This window comes from Heterodontus francisci, chromosome 24 (assembly GCF_036365525.1).
Source record: "Heterodontus francisci isolate sHetFra1 chromosome 24, sHetFra1.hap1, whole genome shotgun sequence".
In the NCBI taxonomy this organism is placed as follows: domain Eukaryota; kingdom Metazoa; phylum Chordata; class Chondrichthyes; order Heterodontiformes; family Heterodontidae; genus Heterodontus; species Heterodontus francisci.
This window is the reverse complement of record NC_090394.1, coordinates 70,959,025-70,977,346: the sequence shown is the minus strand read 5'-3', so window position 1 is coordinate 70,977,346 and position 18,322 is coordinate 70,959,025. Positions and strand designations below refer to the sequence as shown.

Sequence of the window (18,322 nt, the reverse complement as noted above, 5' to 3'; positions counted from 1 at the left end):
TGAGCTATATTTTCTCTAACATCTGTCTTCTAGAAAAATCAGTAAGTTTGCTTCTGGACTCTGACCGATCGGAAAGTCTGTCTAGGGAGGGGGCGTGGGAGCAGGCTGAGGACAGGAAGCACCTTCCTCTAGTATTTTTAACTGCCCCCACCTTCTCTTCCTTTAACATGGATGTTTACAAGTACTCAGGACATTCCAGCAGCTGTCACTGGACCCCAATCTTAGAAGCTGGATACACAGCTTCAAACCTAAGAGCTCTGCAGCTGTGCTTACACTCCCTATTCTCCCAATACCAGGGGGTGGCCTATATTAAGGGGCTGGAATAGGGGATCACTGGACTACAGCAACGCATTTTACTTGCTCCAGTGGTGAAGGTGGATGAAACAGGGACATCAGTTCTAACATATCCTACTTTTCTTCATTGCTAATTAGGATGGCACTGGGTTGTCCCAGTGTCATCAATCCCAATCAAAACAAATTTAACAAAGGTGTCCCCTTTCTAAAAGGGCACAAAAATAAACACCCATATCATTAAAAAAGAGGTCTTCATTTGCATAGTCTTGAATTTCTATAGTGCCTTTCACGATCACTGGTTGTTCCAAAGCGTTTTGTAGCCAACAAAGTACTTTTGAAGTGTAGTTACTGTTGTAATGTAGGCAACACAACAGCCAATTTGCACACAGCAAGCTCCCACAAATAGCAATGTGATGATGACTAGATCATCTGTTTTTTGTGATGTTGATTGAGGGATAAATATTAGCCAGGACACCAGGAATAACTCACCTGATCTTCATCAAAATAGTGCCTTGGGATCTTTTACATCCACCTGAGAGGGTAGACAGGGTCTCGGTTTAACATCTCATCCAAAAGATAGCACCTTTGACAGTGCAGCACTCCCTCAGTACTGTACTGGAGTGTCATCCTGGATTTTGAGCTTAAATCCTGGATTGAGACTTGAACCCACAATCTTCTGACTCAGAAACAAAGGTAACTTAATAAATCAAATGAGAATATTATTTTCTGTTCTAGCCAAGCACTCCAGTCCCTGCAGTCGTAAAGGCCACAAGCTCCAGGAACAACTAGGTTCCTTCTCCAGGGACACCAGGGCATGGACAAATCTGCAGAAGGGAGGCAGGTAGTCAAAGCGACCACCTCACAGGCTCTGCCCAACCTCTAACACATTCTAACTGCTGCGTAACCAAAGATCTGTATAGATTTAGCATTATACCTCTTTGCTTGTGTACTCTGCTAATGGTATGTTAGCCTTTATTGCAAGAAGATTTGAGTACAGGAGTAGTGAAGTCTTACTTCAATTGTATAGAACCTTGGTTAGACCACACCTGGAGTACTGTGTGCAGTTTTGGTCCCCTTATCTTAGGAAGGATATTATTGCCATAGAGGGAGTCCACCAAAGGTTCACCAGACTTGTTCCCGGGATGGCGGGACTGTCCTATGAGATTGGGGAAACTGGGCCTGTATTTTCTCGAGTTTCGAAGAATGAGAGGTGATCTCATTGAAACCTATGAAATACTTAAAGGAAAAGACAGGGTAGATGCAGCTAAGATGTTTCCCCTGGTTGGGGAGTCTAGAACCAGGGTACAATTTGAAAATAAGGAGGAAGCCACTTAGGACTGAGATGAGGAGAAATTTCTTTACTCAGAGGGTTGTGAATCTTTGGAATTCTCTACCCCAGAGGACTGTGGAAGCTCAGTCACTGAGTATGTTTAAAGCAGAGATTGACAGTTTTCTAAATACAAATGGCATAAGGGGATATGAGGATAATGTGGGAAAAAGGCTTTAAAGTGGATGATCAGCCATGATAGTATTGAATGGCGGGGCAGGTTCGATGGGCTGAATGGCCTACTCCTGCTCTTATGTTCCTATAGCACAAAGTAAGGAGCCCATGTTCATTTCTGGGGTCAATTTCACTTCCCATTTTTAAAACCGTTTGCAAATCTGAACCTCTATATCAATCGCTTCTCCTCTCTGCTCCTTTTAAAGTTAATCCCAATGCTCTCTTTAACTCACGGGGAAGAAGGGGCTGTTTTTGGAGTTGTTTGAAAGTTGCTGGTCAGCCTTCTTAGGATGGGGGCAGTGTTGGGCCCCATGTGACAGCGGGGGGTGGGGATGCAAATTTACCAGAACAGCCTCTTTCATTTTGGGAAAGATGAATTGAAAAGATTTGCCTTTTCCTAACTGCAAATGGGAAATATTTTGTGTTCACAAATGAGAAGTTCCGAAGACACCCTGGTTCAAATCTTGCCGTTCACCTCGGCTTTCGGCAGGTGGCAGTCAGTCAAAGCAGGGAGAGAGCCAGCTCCAAAACTTGAACTTAAAAAAAGACCAATTGTCATTGTTTAGAGCGTGTCATCACTGCATTCCGTACGTGCGAGTTGGTCTCAATTCAAACGATTAACTTACTTCTAATCTTGCAGACTTTTAAAAAAAATGTGGTTTTGCTTAGTAGGGTAGGAGATTTTTTGTTGTTGCAAAATACAGAGAGAAACAGAAGCTGATTGATGTTGGTTGTAGCTGTGGGTTTTTTTTTGGTCTGTGTGTTTCTATGCAGGCTGCAAGTTTCCGAGGAGATTCAAGGGAGTGTTACGCTGACGCCGAGGCTGCTTCCCTTCGGCGTTCCCGGTGGAAATTTAAGTCCAGTTTGGGGAGCTGTCACTGAAACTGAGCAGATTCCGGGACTGCGAGCGAGCGGGCGGAGGACTGGCGTACCGACACACGGAGGGAACGCCGCAACCCCAAAACTTTATTTTCAACCAGAGCCAATAGAAATAAGCTGAACCGACCCTGAAATTGCAGGAGGGAAGGGTTTGAAACACCAAGAGAGCCGTAAGGATGGCCAAGGACCACCTGAAACCCCGCTTGTGCCATATGATAAAAGGGGAGAACGGCTACGGTTTCCACTTGCATGGCGAGAAGGGCAAAAACGGCCAATACATCCGCAAAGTGGAGCCTGGTTCGCCGGCGGAGGCATCGGGTCTGTCCGCCGGAGACCGGGTGATCGAAGTTAACGGCGACAACGTGGAGAAGGAGACACACCATCAGGTAATTCTCCTCCTCAATGTAAAATAACCCTTTTTGCGTGCAAAGTTTAATTTATTTAAGCAGAAAAAGTAGCTTTCTCTCGCCTCGAAGCGAGTAATCGATATGTCCCGCAGTGTGTGTGTAAACCCAGTACAGCCTAATGGAAATCTAACGTTGTGTTAAAACAACACACAGGACTGATCATTTATACTCTACAATGGTAATATACTTTTGTGTAGGCTTGTGGTCAGAAAGTGAAGTGTAGCCAAAATTGGTGGTAAAGAGCCCCTCAATTTAAGATGTTGGACATGAAACTAGTTTCCAAGTGGGGTGAGAATGCTGAGCCATTAAGGGGACAGGATTTTCAGGGAGATGCCTGGCCAGCCAAGTATTGAGGATGCTTTTAATGCTGTGTTTTGCAAATGTGGGAGGAGGGGAAATGCCTTTGGTACGCGCGTCCCTGTGTGTTAAGTGGATGGTATTTGAATATTTAAATTAAAGCAAAACAACAATGACCTTGATGGATCAATAAACATTGTTCTGAGAGAGGGTTTCCTATCTTGGCGACAGATATCCCAGTGTGTTTTACAAAGCAGAGTGTTCTCAAGGTTTTGGATGACTTCCTAATGTCCCATTCAAAGCTTGAGTGATTTATCAATTCAATCTAAATTCCGAAGTCTGGTTTAATCTCGTATCCATTGTACTTGTCACAATCCGATTATGATGATGATAGAGAAAGACATTTAAAAATATATGTATAGGCAGCAGCAAAAATGAACTCATTGTATTATGTCACTCTCAAATGATGCAAATACTTTCCCGTACTCTAATAGTTATCAATCTGCATGATAAAGCAGTAAAACCCAAGAGCATACTGGAGAGTTTTATTAATTCCCATTTACTCTATAGGACACAGCCAAGGTGCCATGAACTTTCGCCCAGCCAGAATGGATTTTAACATACCTAGATTCGTTGTAGATATGGTTGAGTGGGTGGGAGAGGATTAGGAGTGCCTTGTGTTTTAATTTTATTTTTAAAAATGTTGTCACGTAATATTATAATAGCCTGTCTCTTGTGAAGGGAGTCTTTGGGAGGTTTGGTGAATAGGGAGATTGTGCATGAAATGCTTAGTCATGTGATTCTCATTTAGAAGGAGCCTCTCAAGACGTCGGACAATTCCACGTTATTTAAAAGTTCAACCAATAGAAAGTGGTATATCATGAATGTTAATCTACATTCTGCTTCATTTTAGAAACCTCACGGTAGCAACTTGGTTTAATCACAAAGAATGATTATGATTTGAGTAAAATAATGCTAATCTTTCAATTTTTGAATATGTTTGTACAAAACAGTGCTGGAGACTGGAGGAATTATAATGGGAATTAAGGAAATGGCAGAGAAATTTGAAGAAATTTCTTCACTCAAAGTGTTGTCAATCTTTGGAATTTTCTACCCCAGAGAGCAGTGGATGCTCAGCCGTTGAGTATATTTAAGACAGAGATAGGGGATAGTGCAGGAAGATAGAATTAAGGTAGAAGGTTAGCCATGATCTTAGTGAATGATGGAGCAGGCTTGAAGGGCTAAATGGTACTGGTTGGCAGGAGTTACCGAGTCTCTGTATGAGAGCAAACATTGATTATAGATACAGTCATTAGCTTCAACTTAAACTACTTGTGTTAATTCAACTTCCTTAAGGTTTTCAGGATCGATGGGCTTTGTGGGCCAATTCTTTGATATTAGCCGAAACCTCATATGAATTGCAGAGAATAATATTAAAGCATTATCAGTAATTATTCCTTTAAAAGGTTTCGCTGTTGAACATGGAGCCCTTCTTGTAATCAACATGCATTTGTTGAAAAGTTGTGACCCTCTTCTTTACTAGGTTGTGCAGCGGATCAAGACATTGGAGAATGAGACAAGACTGCTGGTGGTGGATAAAGAGACAGATGAATACCTACGTAATCAGCGCCTCACTGGTACAGAGGACTATGGCCAGAACCTCCCACCAGATAAGACCAAGGACAATGGTGAAGTGTGGAAACAGCAAGTAGTTCTGACCAGTGGGGAGTCTACAAGATTATCCAACAGGTCCATTGATAGTAACCAAAAGGTAGGAAACTTGTTGAAAGAGCAAGGTGAGACATGTGGGGTTAAATTGGGTAAGTGAGTAAAAATTTGTGAAAAATTAATTGTGTTTTCAGTGCTTTTAGATTCTTTTCATGAATGATGCTGAATCTCCAATTGCCTTTGGCAAGCATCTGGAGGAACATTTGAGTACGGACTGCACCTATTGCAACTAGCTCATCCATATTATATATCTTGTTATCTAAAACTGAGGATTAACAAAACAAAGCAGCACTGTACCAATGCAATAACAACTTTCAAATAAGCAATGTGAGAGCTTTGCAATGTGCAGTGAAATCATAACAGAACAACAGCTGTAGAGAAGTACAGTAAATAGAGGCAAAAGCCCCAATATTGATGGCGTTTTCAAATGGAGAGTAAGAAGAGGTGAGGAGAAACTTATGAATCTATGGTACTCCAGCGGGATGGCTGACCCTCTGTATGGGGGAAACGAAAAAAAATATATACTTTGTAATTAAAGCTTATTTTTGTGAGTAAAGGCATTCATTGTGATCAATCCAACAGCATTTTTCCTTAGTGACAAAATGTAAGCTTTTTTCTCTGGTTGGTATTTCTGACTGACTAACCTCTGTTAGGAATGTTCTTAAGCTATAGCTGTCCATTATCTTAGTATGAGAAATTGATACCTTCTGTGCAATTGGCAGATGCTGGGAAATGTTTTGTATGAAAAGCTTAGTGTGTGTTACATGGAGAGGTAGCATTATGGCTGCAACCATAGCTCTTGTACATGTACAACAGATGCACATGCATTAAGCATGTATACTGTATGTAATATGATGGACTGCAGGATTGAACCTACAGTTTTCACTACAGGATGAATTTCATACTTTGATGGGGAACTAAGAGGAGAAAGAGTGTTTGCAGGTTTTTTTTCTGCTGAATAAAAGAGAAAACCAGAGACTGCTATACCTCAAGCTATTTTACCAGATTTTCTGAGGTTGGTGAGTGTCTCCTATTCTAGCCTCTTGGTGAGGAAATCATGTATAATATAGGAAAGGCTTAAAGGAGGGCAAGAGATAGGAAGAAAAAGTCACAATTGAGTCCAAATCCCTCCTCATGAGTAGTATTGTTATTTGAGAGGAAATTCATTCATACACCATTGTAAATGCTGGTTCTGCACTTTATTGACTTTTGTTTTTTTTAATTACATACCTATATACATTGAAGCAGATTTCGTACCCTTTCTCTAGTACACTTACAAGCATAGGTTTGAAAAGTTCTCATCCTTGTTTTCAAGTTCCTCCATTATCTCACCCCTCCTTACCTCTGTAACCTCCTCCAGCCCTACAACGCTCCAAAATCTCTGCATTTCTTCCAAACCTGGTGTCTTGAACATCCCTAATTTTAATCATTCCATTCTTGGTAGCCATGCCTTCAGCTGTCTAGGCCCTAATTAAGGTCTGTAATTCCCTCTTCACCTCTCTACCCCTCTCTCCTTTTACAATGCTTCTAAACACCTACCTCCTCTCCGTTCTAATATCTCCTTATATGACTTGACAAATTTTCTTTGATTCTAGCTCCTTTGATGTGTGTTGGGGCGTTTTTACTATATTAAAGTTGCTATATAAATGTAAGTTCTTGTTGAAGGATACAAATTGTACATCATTCCACATTATTTCTTATCAATCTTTTCATTAACATGTGCTAAACATCAATGTGGCTAATCTTGCTGGCTGTGCCTCTTGCAAATCACTTCATGATACTGCATATCTGGGACAGTGCCATGCAATGTTACACTATGGAATATTTTTTGTGCATGCTGAGTTTGAGTTGGAATGGGGCCAGAAGAAATTATGCTTTCCCAGTTTCCAGGAGCATATTTTGATTCTCTTGTATTCATATTGTATTCCACTAGCTGATGGCTGTCAAGGAACGTCAAATGATCTCCGAGCTTCTGCAAAAGATTAAAACACGAGAGTACAATTTCAAGTTATCTTCTGTAATACCACGGTTCATAATTCCCCAAAACATTTTTTATTTATATAGTCGTTCTTCCTGTAAGCATTTGTAGACTTGTGTAATTTGTAAAGTAATGGTCTTTGACTCTCTTTTTATGATCTTTTTGCTGCCTAGCCAAGTTGTATTATTTTCCATAATCTTTCAACTTGTATTGCTTCTGCTGTGTTTCATAATTCTTCACTGACATACATTCATGGATTTTCCCTTTTATTGAGCATAATTTATTACGTTAAGGCTGTTGGATAAATAGTGATATTGTTGAGCCTTGTGTAAAGTTGTCCATAAAAGCCATCCCATTCTGAATTTTGAATGCAGTGTGACATTAACAGGTGTGCCAGTCATCGCTCAGTTGGTAGCACTCTCACCTATTGAGTCAGAAGGTTCAAGCCCCACTCTGGAGACATGGGTATAAAATTTAGGTTAACACTCTCAGTGCCAGTACTAAGGGAGTTTAACACTCCAAGGTGCTGCCCTTTGGACGAGAGGTTAAACAGAGGCCCCGTTTGCACCCGCATGTGGAAGTAAAAGATCCCATGCCATTATTTCAAAGAAGATCAGGGGAGTAATCCCCAGTGTCCTGGCCGATACATATCCCTCAACCCAACACCTAAAACAAATAAATTATCTGGTCGTCACCATGTTTACTATCTGGGGGAAGCTTGCTGTGTGTCAATTTTGCTGCCACATTTCCTAGCTTACAACAGTGACTATACTTCATAAAATGCATGGTTGGCTGTGCAGCAATTTGAGATGGAGGTTGTGGAAAGCACTATATAAATGCATGTCCTTTCCTCTTTCTTCTTAACACTTGAGGTACATTCACTCCATGTAGTCTTGTTTCAGCAGTGGATCCAAGACGATTGATGTAATATTTGGCATGCTATTTCACAGTGGGGGCCATCGCACCAAGATTAGTCTGTCCTTGGGACGTTTAATGAAGTGGTCCTGTTTAATGGTATGGTCAGTGTGTGTGCTGGATAGGAGTCGAGAGCTGAAACCCTGAATTTTCCTTTCTTGATATTGGTGCACTGAGGCCAGTTTTAGTTTCCCTACCAACTGAAGTCAGGCTGCTCAGTACATAGAGTGACTCAGTCTAGCACCTTCTGTCCTTACGGCTCACCTACCTACAGAATAAAGTTGTTGAGCCATCCTGAGAACCATAAGTTTTACCTTTTTGTATGCTGACATTGAACACATTATAGCTCTGCCAAACCTTCAAAAGCACTAAGGTTTCTGAGCCCCCCACAGTCGACATCTTGAGAGAGCCATCATTGACTGGACTATTATCAACAATATGACTACAAGAGCGGAGCAGAAGCTGAGCATCTCCTGACCCCTCATAGCTTCACCACCACACATGGGGCTCAAATCAGGAGTGTAATGGAATACTCATCAGTTGCCTGGATGATACTCGAGAACCTTAACATCATCCGGGATGAAGTGGACCATTTGACTTCTGTCGCTGACCTCTACCCACCCCCTCCACCACTGACACACTGAAGCTGCAGTATCTACCATCAACATGGTGTGGTGACTTCTACTATCAGAAAGAGAATGAGCAACATCACCTCCAAGGCATACAATGCTGATCTGGAAATAGGTGATTTCATCAGTGGGTTCAAATCCTAGAATTCCCAACTTGACACCATTGCCAGTTTGTGGCCGTTTTGAGAAGAAATTTGGTCACCACGTCAGGAGAATTGGAGATGGGCAACAAACACACCGCCTTGCCAGCTTTGCCCATATCCTGTGAACAAGTATAAAAAATGCATCTATTTTTTATTTTTTGGAGTTAAGACGATAGCACTGTGTTCCTTTTTAAAATGTTAGTTTTCTGATGAGTGATAAGAATTGAGTTATTGTGCAAAGGAAGAGCCATTCTTTTGCAACAAGAGATAAGATTGTTTGGTGCAAATTTTAAAATTCTCATCCTTGTTTTCAAATCCTTCCATGGCCTTGCCCCTCCAAATCTCTGTAATCTCCTCCAGCCCTACAACCCTCAGATATCTGTTCGTCTCTAATTCTGGCCTCCTGCGCATCCCTGATTTTTGAATCGTTCCACCATTGTTGGCTGTGCCTTCAGCTGCCATGAGCCCTAAGCTCTGGAATTCCCTCCCTAAAACTCTTCGCTTCTCTACCTTACTTTCCTCCTTTTAAGATGCTCCTTTTAAAACCTACCTCATTGACCAACTTTTTGGCACCTGCCGTAAAAGCCTTGTGGCCTGGTGTCGAGGTTTGTTTTATATTGCTCCTATGAAATGTGTTGGAAGGTTTTATTACATTTAAAGGGGCTTTATAAGTACAAGTTGTTGTCGGTCATTATGCACTAGTTCTGTTTATGCATCAAAATATACTCACTGGTACAGTTCACCTGAAAACTGATGATCTGCCAAATGTTCAGCATGTTTTTGCAGAACGTAATAGCACATTCAACATTTGCTCTTGTGTTATCCAACATTGTTGTATGACTGGGTATGATTGCACATAGCCCTTTGAAGCAAAATGTCTGGTAGTGTCGCAAAACATTGCTGACATTGAAGGAGGTTGATAATCTATCATGATTTGCATTTATGCAATGCCTTTTATGACCTCAGGATGCTGCACAGTGCTTTACAGCCAATGGAAGCACTTTTGAAGTGTCATCACAGCTGTAATGTAGGGGAACATGGCAGTCAATTTGCACACAGCAAGGTCCCACAAACAGCATTGCACTAATGACCAAGTAATTGTCTTAATGAAGTTGGTTGAGGGATAAATATTGTCCAGAACACTGGGGAGAACTCCCTTGCTCAAAATAGTGCCATGAGATCTTTTATGCCCACCTGAGAGGGCAGATCGAGCATCGGTTTAACATCTTAGCGGAAAAACGGCACCTCCGACAGTGCAACGATCCCTCAGTCCTGCACTATAGTGTCAACTTAGACTTTTTATTTGTGCTCAAGCTTTTGAAGTGAGACTTGAACCCACAACCTTCTGATTCTGAGACAAGAGCGCAATCGACTGAGCCATAGCAGATATAACCCCCTTTGGTTCAATGGGTTATAGTCTCGAGCATGTGGAATGTTGCTGAACTTTTTTTTAGATCTAATGGAGAAAATTAGTCATAGGAAACCGGTTGTACAAACATATAGTTATCTATTTAAATTATTTTCAAAATTAATTAAAGATATCAACTAGCAATTGTTTTTTGTAGACTATTGAAGGAAGTAATTTGAGGAATTGAATCCACATGTGTATACAGTGTTTAGCTACCAACTAATGTAAATGTAGGTGAGCACATGATGCAGCTGTATTTCATTTATTTTTAAGTTCAAACAGCAGCAGGATCTTAATTAAAAACAGAAAATGCTGGAAATACTCAACAGGCCAGACAGCATCTGTGGAAAAAGAAACAGTCAACATTTCAGGTCCTTGAGCAATTCAGTTCATTCTCATTAATTAGCATAGATCTCAAATTGCTATTACTAACAACTTTTGTTTTGCTTGCTAAGAATTTATCAAACAAGAAAGGCTTGAATACTTAAGGAGTACTTTACATCCATGTTTAGTAAGGAAGAGGATGCTGACAATATCAGAGAAGGTGGAAATGGTAGAGGTACTGGATAGGGTGAAAATTGATGGGAAAGATGTACTGGAAAGGCTGACTATGCTTGGAGTGAATAACTGCCTGGTTTGGATGGCTTGTATCCCAGGTTGCTAACAGAAGTGGGAGTAGAGATAGCAGAAGGGCTTGCCATAATCTTCCCCAGATACAGGGGCAGTGCCAGAGGATTGGAGGGTGGCAAATATGACACCCTTATTCAAAAAGGGTGTAAAGGCATTCCTAGTAACTACAGGCCTGTCAGTTTGACATCAGTGGTGGGTGAGGTTTTGGAAATGATAATCAGAGAAAAAAGTTAATAGACGCTTGGAGAGGTTTGAGTTGATTTAAGATGAGCCAGCATGGATTTGTAAAAGGCAGCTCATGCTTGACTGATCTAATTGAATTTTTTGATGAAGTAACAGAGAAGGTTGATGAAGAGAAAGCAATGGATGTTGTCTATCTGGATCTTAAGCAAGTATTTGACAAAAGTACCACATAAAAGGCCAGTTAGCAAAATTGAGTCTCCTGAAATAGGAGGGTCAGTTGCCAGCGTTCGCCAGAGCTGGTGGGCAGCCATAAAGGCGGGGCTAAAGTGTGGCGAGTCGAAGAGACTTAGCAGTTGGCAGGAAAAAAGACAGAGGCGCAAGGGGAGAGCCAACTGTGTAACAGCCCCGACAAACAAATTTTTCTGCAGCGCCTGTGGAAGAGTCTGTCACTCTAGAATTGGCCTTTATAGCCACTCCAGGCGCTTACCCATTGTCTCTCGAGATAAGGAGGCCAAAGAAGAAGAAGGATGTCGGCTTGGATTAAAAATAAAAGCTTAAGGACAGAAAACGGCGAGTTGTGGTAAATTGTTGTTTTTCAGACTGGAGGATGGTAGACAGTGGTGTTCCACAAGGGTCAGTGCTTGGATGTTGAAATAAAGAGTAAAATTTCAAAATTTGCCAATGATCCAAACTTACAAGTGTGGCAGAGAGTGAGGATGATACCAATCATCTGCAACAGAACATATGTAGGCTAGCAGAATGGGCAGACAAGTGGCAAATAGCATTTAATACAGAGAAGTGTGAGGTGATGCATTTTGGTGAAAGGAATAGGGAGGGGCAACATAAACATATTGGTACAGTTCTAAAGAGTGTGCAGGAACAGAGGCACCTGGAGGTTCATGTGCATAGATCTTTGAAGGTGACCGGACATTACTGAGAGAGTGGTTAGCAAAGTATATTGGGTCTTGAGTACAAATGGAGGTGTTGAGTACAAAAGCAGGGAAGTTATGCTGAACCTTTTTATGAAGCTCTGGTTAGGCCACAACTAGAATACTGCAAGTCCAGTTCTAGTCACCACACCTCAGGAAGCATGTAAGTGTCCTTGAGAGGGTGCAGAGGAAATTTGCCAGAATGGTTCCAGGAATGAGGGATTTTAGCTACAGGGTGAGGTTGGAGAAGCTGGGGTTGTTCTCCTTGGACCAGGGGAGATTTGATAGAGGTGTTCAAGATTATGATGGGTTTAGACAAGGTAGACAAAGAAAAACTTTTCCCATTAACTGACGGCACAAGTACGAAGGGACACAGATTGAAGGTTTTGTGCAAGAGATGCAAGGGGAATGTGAAGAAGAACTTTATTACGCAGCGAGTGGTGATGACCTGGAACTTGCTACTTACGAGGGTGGTAAATGTGGAGGAGATGATTGATTTCAAAAGGAAATTGGATGGGTACTTGAGACAAATAAACTTGGCTATGGGGACACAGAGCGGGAGAGGGAGTGATTGGATTGCTGTACGGGGAGCCAGCATGGAGTCGATAGGCTGAATGGCCTCCTCTATGCTGTAATGACTGATTCTGGCTCTAAATAGGTGGCAGTTAAAGGCAGTTGTCTCCAAACTTGCAGACAGGTGAAACCCAAGCAGGAAGTGGAAGCTTGGATTTGAGTGTTGTCTTGGATTTGAGGACCAGATTGCCAAAGCTGAACATCTCACTAGAATGAAGGGTGATAGATACCAAGAAAAACTTGAGAAACTTTGGCATTTCTGCCCAGAGCTGGAGTGACTAAGGATCACCTGATGGATGTCTTCAAGATTATTAATGGTTATGATAAGGTAAACAGTGACTGTGTTTTCACTAGTCAGCTGGACAGTAAGGAGGGGGCTCAATTCATGAATACTGTCACAGTCTGGTCTCCATATGATGAAAAGGATATAGAAGCACAGGCAATGGTGCAAAGTTGATCTACAAGGCTGATACCAGAACTGAGAAGTTATATCTATTGGGAAAGATTGAATAAGCTGAGGCTTTTTCACTGAGGGATGAACTACTAAAGGCTTTTAAAATTATGAAGGGGTTTGATAAGAAGATGTTTCCACTTGTGCAGGAATCTAAAACTAGGGCTCATAAGTACAAGATGATCACCAATAAATCCAATTAGGAATTCAGAAGAAACTTCTTTACCCAGAGAAGGGTGAGAATTTGGAACTCACTGCCACAAGGAGTAGTTGAGGCAAATAGCAGAGAAGCTTTTAAGGGGGAGTTAGATAAGGAGATGGAGGAGAAAGGAATGGAAGGTTTGCTGATCGGATTAGATGAAGTGGGGTAGGAGGAAACTCGTATGCAGCATAGACACCAGCATAGAAAAGTAAGGCTGAGCAACCTACTTCAATGCTGTAAATTCTATGTAATTTAAACAATTGCACAAATAAGGTAAAGGGGATGCCAGAGAAGCTTTCTTTAGAGAGAGTGGTAAGAATTTAGAATTTTGGCACAAAACCTTATTGATATAGAGTGTTCTTTTTAGAAGGCATTCAGAATATATATTTGAACAAGTGAATTATTATAGATTATAGTGATCTTGCAAGAGAATGGGATTACACTGAAGAGGCTTTTTAAGTGGAGAGAAACACCACCAGACCTGATTGGCCAGTTTCTATAATTCTATGAATTATTTTGAAGTGTAATATCTGTTACCGTGTTTGCATACAAGAAGATTCTACAAACAGTAATGACAAGAATGACCGGTTAGTCAGTTTCTGCTGAGGGAGACACTTTTGTCCAGGATATTGTGACCTCTTATAAAGCTGCAAAACTGCCAGACTGTAAGTGTGCTGCATAAAGTGTTTCTGTTGTTGCAGCCTTTCTGTGACTAAAGACTAAAGGTTCATTCAAGCTAACCGTCAGCACTCCATGTAGGGTATCTTGTGCTTTCTTGGTTTCAGTGAAATCAACTCTTTTTTTAAAAATTTATTTTATTTTATTTGTAATAGATTTTCTGCTGTTTCTGCACTATGATCTCTGAAGTTGCACCAACCAAACTTACCATGTCCAGCTTCCTTTTAGCTTGCATTGTAAGCTTGAGGTCATCCAAAACTATGCTGCCCATTGTCCACCTCACACCAAGTCCTGTTCACCCGTCGCCCCTGTACCTGCTGACCCACATTGGCTCCCGGTTAAGCAATGTCTTGTTTTTAAAATGCTCATTCTTGTTTTCAAATCCCTCCATGGCCTTGCCCTCCCTATCTCTGTAATCTCCCCCAGCCCCACAACCCTCCGAGATGCATGGGGACACCACCACCTGCAAGTTCCCCTCCAAGGCACACGCCATCCTGACTTGGAACTGTATCGCCGTTCTTTCACTGTTGCTGGGTCAAAATTCTGGAACTCCCTAACAGCACTGTGGGTGTACCTACCTCACATGGAGTGGTTCATGAAGGCAGCTCACCACCACCTTCTCTAGGGCAAATTAGGGATGGGCAATAAATGCTGGCCCAGCCAGCGACGCCCACATCCCATGAATGAATAAAGAAAAAAGATATCTGCGCTACTCCAATTCTGGCCTCTTGAGCACCCCCGATTTTAATTGCTCCATCATTAGAACATAAGAAACAGAAGCAGGAGTGGACCGTATAGCCCGTCAAGCCTGCTCAACCATTCAATGTGATCATGGCTTATCTTGGGCTTCAACTCCACTTTCCCACCTGTTCCCCATATCCCTTGATTCCCTGAGAGACCAAAAATCTGTCTATCTCAGCCTTAAATATATTCAATGATGGAGCATCCACAACCCACTGGGGTAGAGAATTCCAGAGATTCACCATGCATTGAGTGAAGAAGTTTCTCTTCATATTGGCCCCAAATCCTGAAACTGTGCCCCCGTGTTCTAGATTCCCCAGCTAGGGGAAACAACGACTCAGTATCTACTTTTGTCTAGCCCCTTCATAATCTTGAATGTTTCAATGAGATCACCTCTCATTCTTCTAAATTCCAGGGAATGTAGAACCGATTTACTTAGCCTTCCACCACAGGACAACCATTGCCGGCCATACCTTCAGCTGTCATGGACTTGAGCTCTAGAATAAACTCCTTAATCCCCTCTGCCTCTTCAACTTTTTCCTCCATTAAAACCTACCTCTTTTAACCAAGCTTTTGGTCGTCTGCTTTAATATCTCTTTATTTTGCTTGGTGTCACCTTTTGTTTGATAACACTCTTGTGAAGCATCTTGAGATGTTTTACGATGTTCAAGGTGCTATATAAATACAAGTTGTTGTCCAATACCCATGGTATCAGGTTCTCAAAATCTTTTAACGGGCCTGTGAAGCCTCAAGGTGCTCTGTGACTGGGAGGGCAACTGCAAAAGGGGTGGAGGGGGGAGGTTGGTGGGGAGGGAGCAGTGGGTACAGAGACTGGGCAGAAGCTGGATATAATGGTTTCAGTCTTGGTGATTTTGAGTTGAAGGAAGTTCCTGTTTATCTAGAATTTGATGTCAGCGAAGCATTGGGCAGGAGAGTGGGTCATGGGTGGTAGATCCACCTGTGCAGAGCTAGTATTGTTACCTGCAAGTCACTTTAGCAAAAGAGTGATGCCCTTTTTGAATCCTAATGTAGATGAAGTCTGAGAAATGTGCAGCAGCCTTCAGCTCCTATGCTGCCGACTGTTCTCCACATAATTATGAGGGGTCCTGACTCCAATCTTATTCTAGCTGCGGTTTCAGCTATGCCCCAGCTCCAGCTGCTGTCTTTTCCATGGGCATGATACTTCCTAGCTCGATTGAATTCAGCCACACGTCCGTTCCGCTCTTCTCTAATGATGCAGCCAGTCTCTGCTCATGTTTAGCTCTGCATTCCTACACTGTCGGTCCCACGCAGTCTAAATGTGAAGGTTTTTCAGTCTGGTGTGGGCTGCCATTGGAATACTACAGCTCCTTGCTGTAATTCCGAGCTATTTGCATGGAACCAAAGTTGACTAATGAGGGTTTCAAGATAAAGTAGATATTCTGGATGAGATCAGCCTTGCTGTAGCTTTCTTTGGGAGATAATTGATTCAAGATAAATTATAAGCTGTGGAAATAATGAGCTAGATGGGCTGAATGGACTTTTCTCACCTACATGCTACCTTTTGTATTCTCATGTGCATACCTGGAAAATATAATGAAAGGTTATGCAATTCCTTGGTCCATTTGCAACTTCTTTACACACAGGACCTGTCACAGACATAGATTAACTCCATTTTACAGGAGGGATTCAAAGAGGTTCTTCATTGATGGGTTTGACTCTTTCAGTAATGGATCCTTTCACAGCGACTCCCCACCCCCCCCCCCCCCCCCCCCAAGCAAAAAATCCTCTTCTCCTTAAAGCTTACGAGGCTGAATGGAAAAAGTTTATCCAACTGAAGAGTGTTTCAAAAATGTGATCTATTTTAATGTCTCACTCCAGGAGCAAATGCACACAACGTGGGCTGAATTTTGTCAGCGCTCCGCGGCGGCCTTCCGACGTGGAAGCGCCGCCTGCACAGCCCCCGCAATTTTATGCTTTGGGGCCGATTTAAATGGAGGGGGGGGGGGGGGTGGGGGGGGGAGGCGGAGTCGCCACTTCCGATGATGTACAGGGGGCAGCCTCCGCGTCCCTAGCAACGGTCTCTGGCGCCACCGCGCAGGCACCATTTTTAAAGGGCTTCAAGCACTTCAGGATATATTTAAAGGTGTTGGTGCCTTTTTATTAATGCACTACTTCTGTATGATTTACTTTTATGTGGAGGATGAAAAAAAATGTTGATCCTTCACAGGCAAAAGTCCTTTTCATCCTATTTCCTTTGGCTGACCTGTTTACGGTTACCAACTTCTTCTTTCTTTCTTTCTTCTTTTGGGCCTCCTTATCTCGAGAGACAATGGATACGCGCCTGGAGGTGGTCAGCGGAGTGACCTCTCCATGGCGCATGCCTGGGCAAATTTATGGAGGTTGAGAGTTGCCCAGTCGTCAAAACCCCCCTCTCGGCCTTTCTGGTGGGGTCCAAAGGAGTGCAGGACACGACGTTTGGCACCAGTATGGCTGCAGGAACTGCTGGAAACATGCCAAAGGTGACACATGACCGCAACTTAGACTGGACATATCCCTGGAGGTTTCACCACGTGACCTCCTACCACCCCCAACCCCCACAATCCAGCCATTGGTTGTCTGACATCACCATCCTCATGGTGACCCACCTTTCTACACCAATCAGCTAGTGAATAGACAAATAGCCTTTTAACCCATGTCCAATATTTTCATAATTAGTAAACAGACAAGTAATATTCACACCACACAAGTTCTAAGCAATGACAAGTAGAGAGCATCTAAACATCTCCCCTTGACATTCAATGACATTACCTTCACTGAATCCCCCACCATCAACATCCTAGGGGTTACCATTGATCCGAAACTTTACTGAACCAACTGGCCTTGCCATTTAAGTACTGTGGCTACAAGAGCAGGTCAGAGGCTGGATTATCTGCAGAGAGTAACTCGCCTAACTTCCCAAAGCCTGTCCACCATCTACAAGGCACAAGTCAGGAGTGTGATGGAATACTTTCCACTTGCCTGGATGGGTGCAACTTCAACAACACAAGAAGCTCAACACCATCCAGGACAAAGCAGCCTGCTTGATCGGCACCCCATCCACCACCTTAAACATTCACTCCCTTCACCATGGCACACAGTGGCAGCAGTGTGCATCATCTACAAGATGTGCTGCAGGAACTGGCCAAGGCTCTTTTGACAGCACCTTCCAAATCCGTGACCTCTACCACCTGGAAGCACAAGGGCAGCAGATGCATGGGAACACCAGCACCTGCAAGTTCCCCTCCAAGGCACACGCCATCCTGACTTGGAACTATATCGTCGTTCCTTCACTGCCGCTGGGTTGGAAACCTGGAACTCCCTTCCTAACAGCACTCTGGGTCTACCTACACCACATGGACTGTAGCAATTCAAGAAGACTGCTCACCACCACTTTCTGAAGGGAAATTAGGGATGGATAATAAATACTGGCCTTGCCAGTGACACTCTCATCCCAAGAACAAATTAAGAAAAAACAGAAGTGTTCAAAGGAAATGTTTTAAAAACATTGCTCTAACATTGGTAGTCGTGCCTTTAGCTGCCTGGGTCCTAAAATCTGGAATTCTCTCCTTAAACCTCTCCGCTTCTCTCTTTTTCCTCATTTTAAGACACTCCCTAAAATCTACCTCTGACCAAGCTTTTGTCATCTGTTTTAATATCCCCTTATTTGGCTCAATGTATAATTTTCCTTTGTAACACTCCTGTGAAGCGTCTTAAGTTGAAAGGTGCTATATAAAA

The 18,322-nt window shown here is 42.6% G+C and overlaps 1 protein-coding gene across 1 annotated transcript in view; it reads left to right on the top strand.

Moving 5' to 3' along the window:
• Nucleotides 1-2,367: 2,367 nt before the first annotated feature.
• Nucleotides 2,368-18,322, top strand: part of LOC137383511 (Na(+)/H(+) exchange regulatory cofactor NHE-RF2) — a 123,943-nt gene continuing 107,988 nt past the window's right edge. Inside the window, exons 1-2 of the mRNA XM_068056540.1 lie at nucleotides 2,368-3,060; nucleotides 4,922-5,149. Of these exons, the coding sequence (XP_067912641.1) occupies nucleotides 2,851-3,060; nucleotides 4,922-5,149 (438 nt within the window). The 5' untranslated portion in view covers nucleotides 2,368-2,850. The remainder of the gene's footprint in view (nucleotides 3,061-4,921; nucleotides 5,150-18,322) is intronic.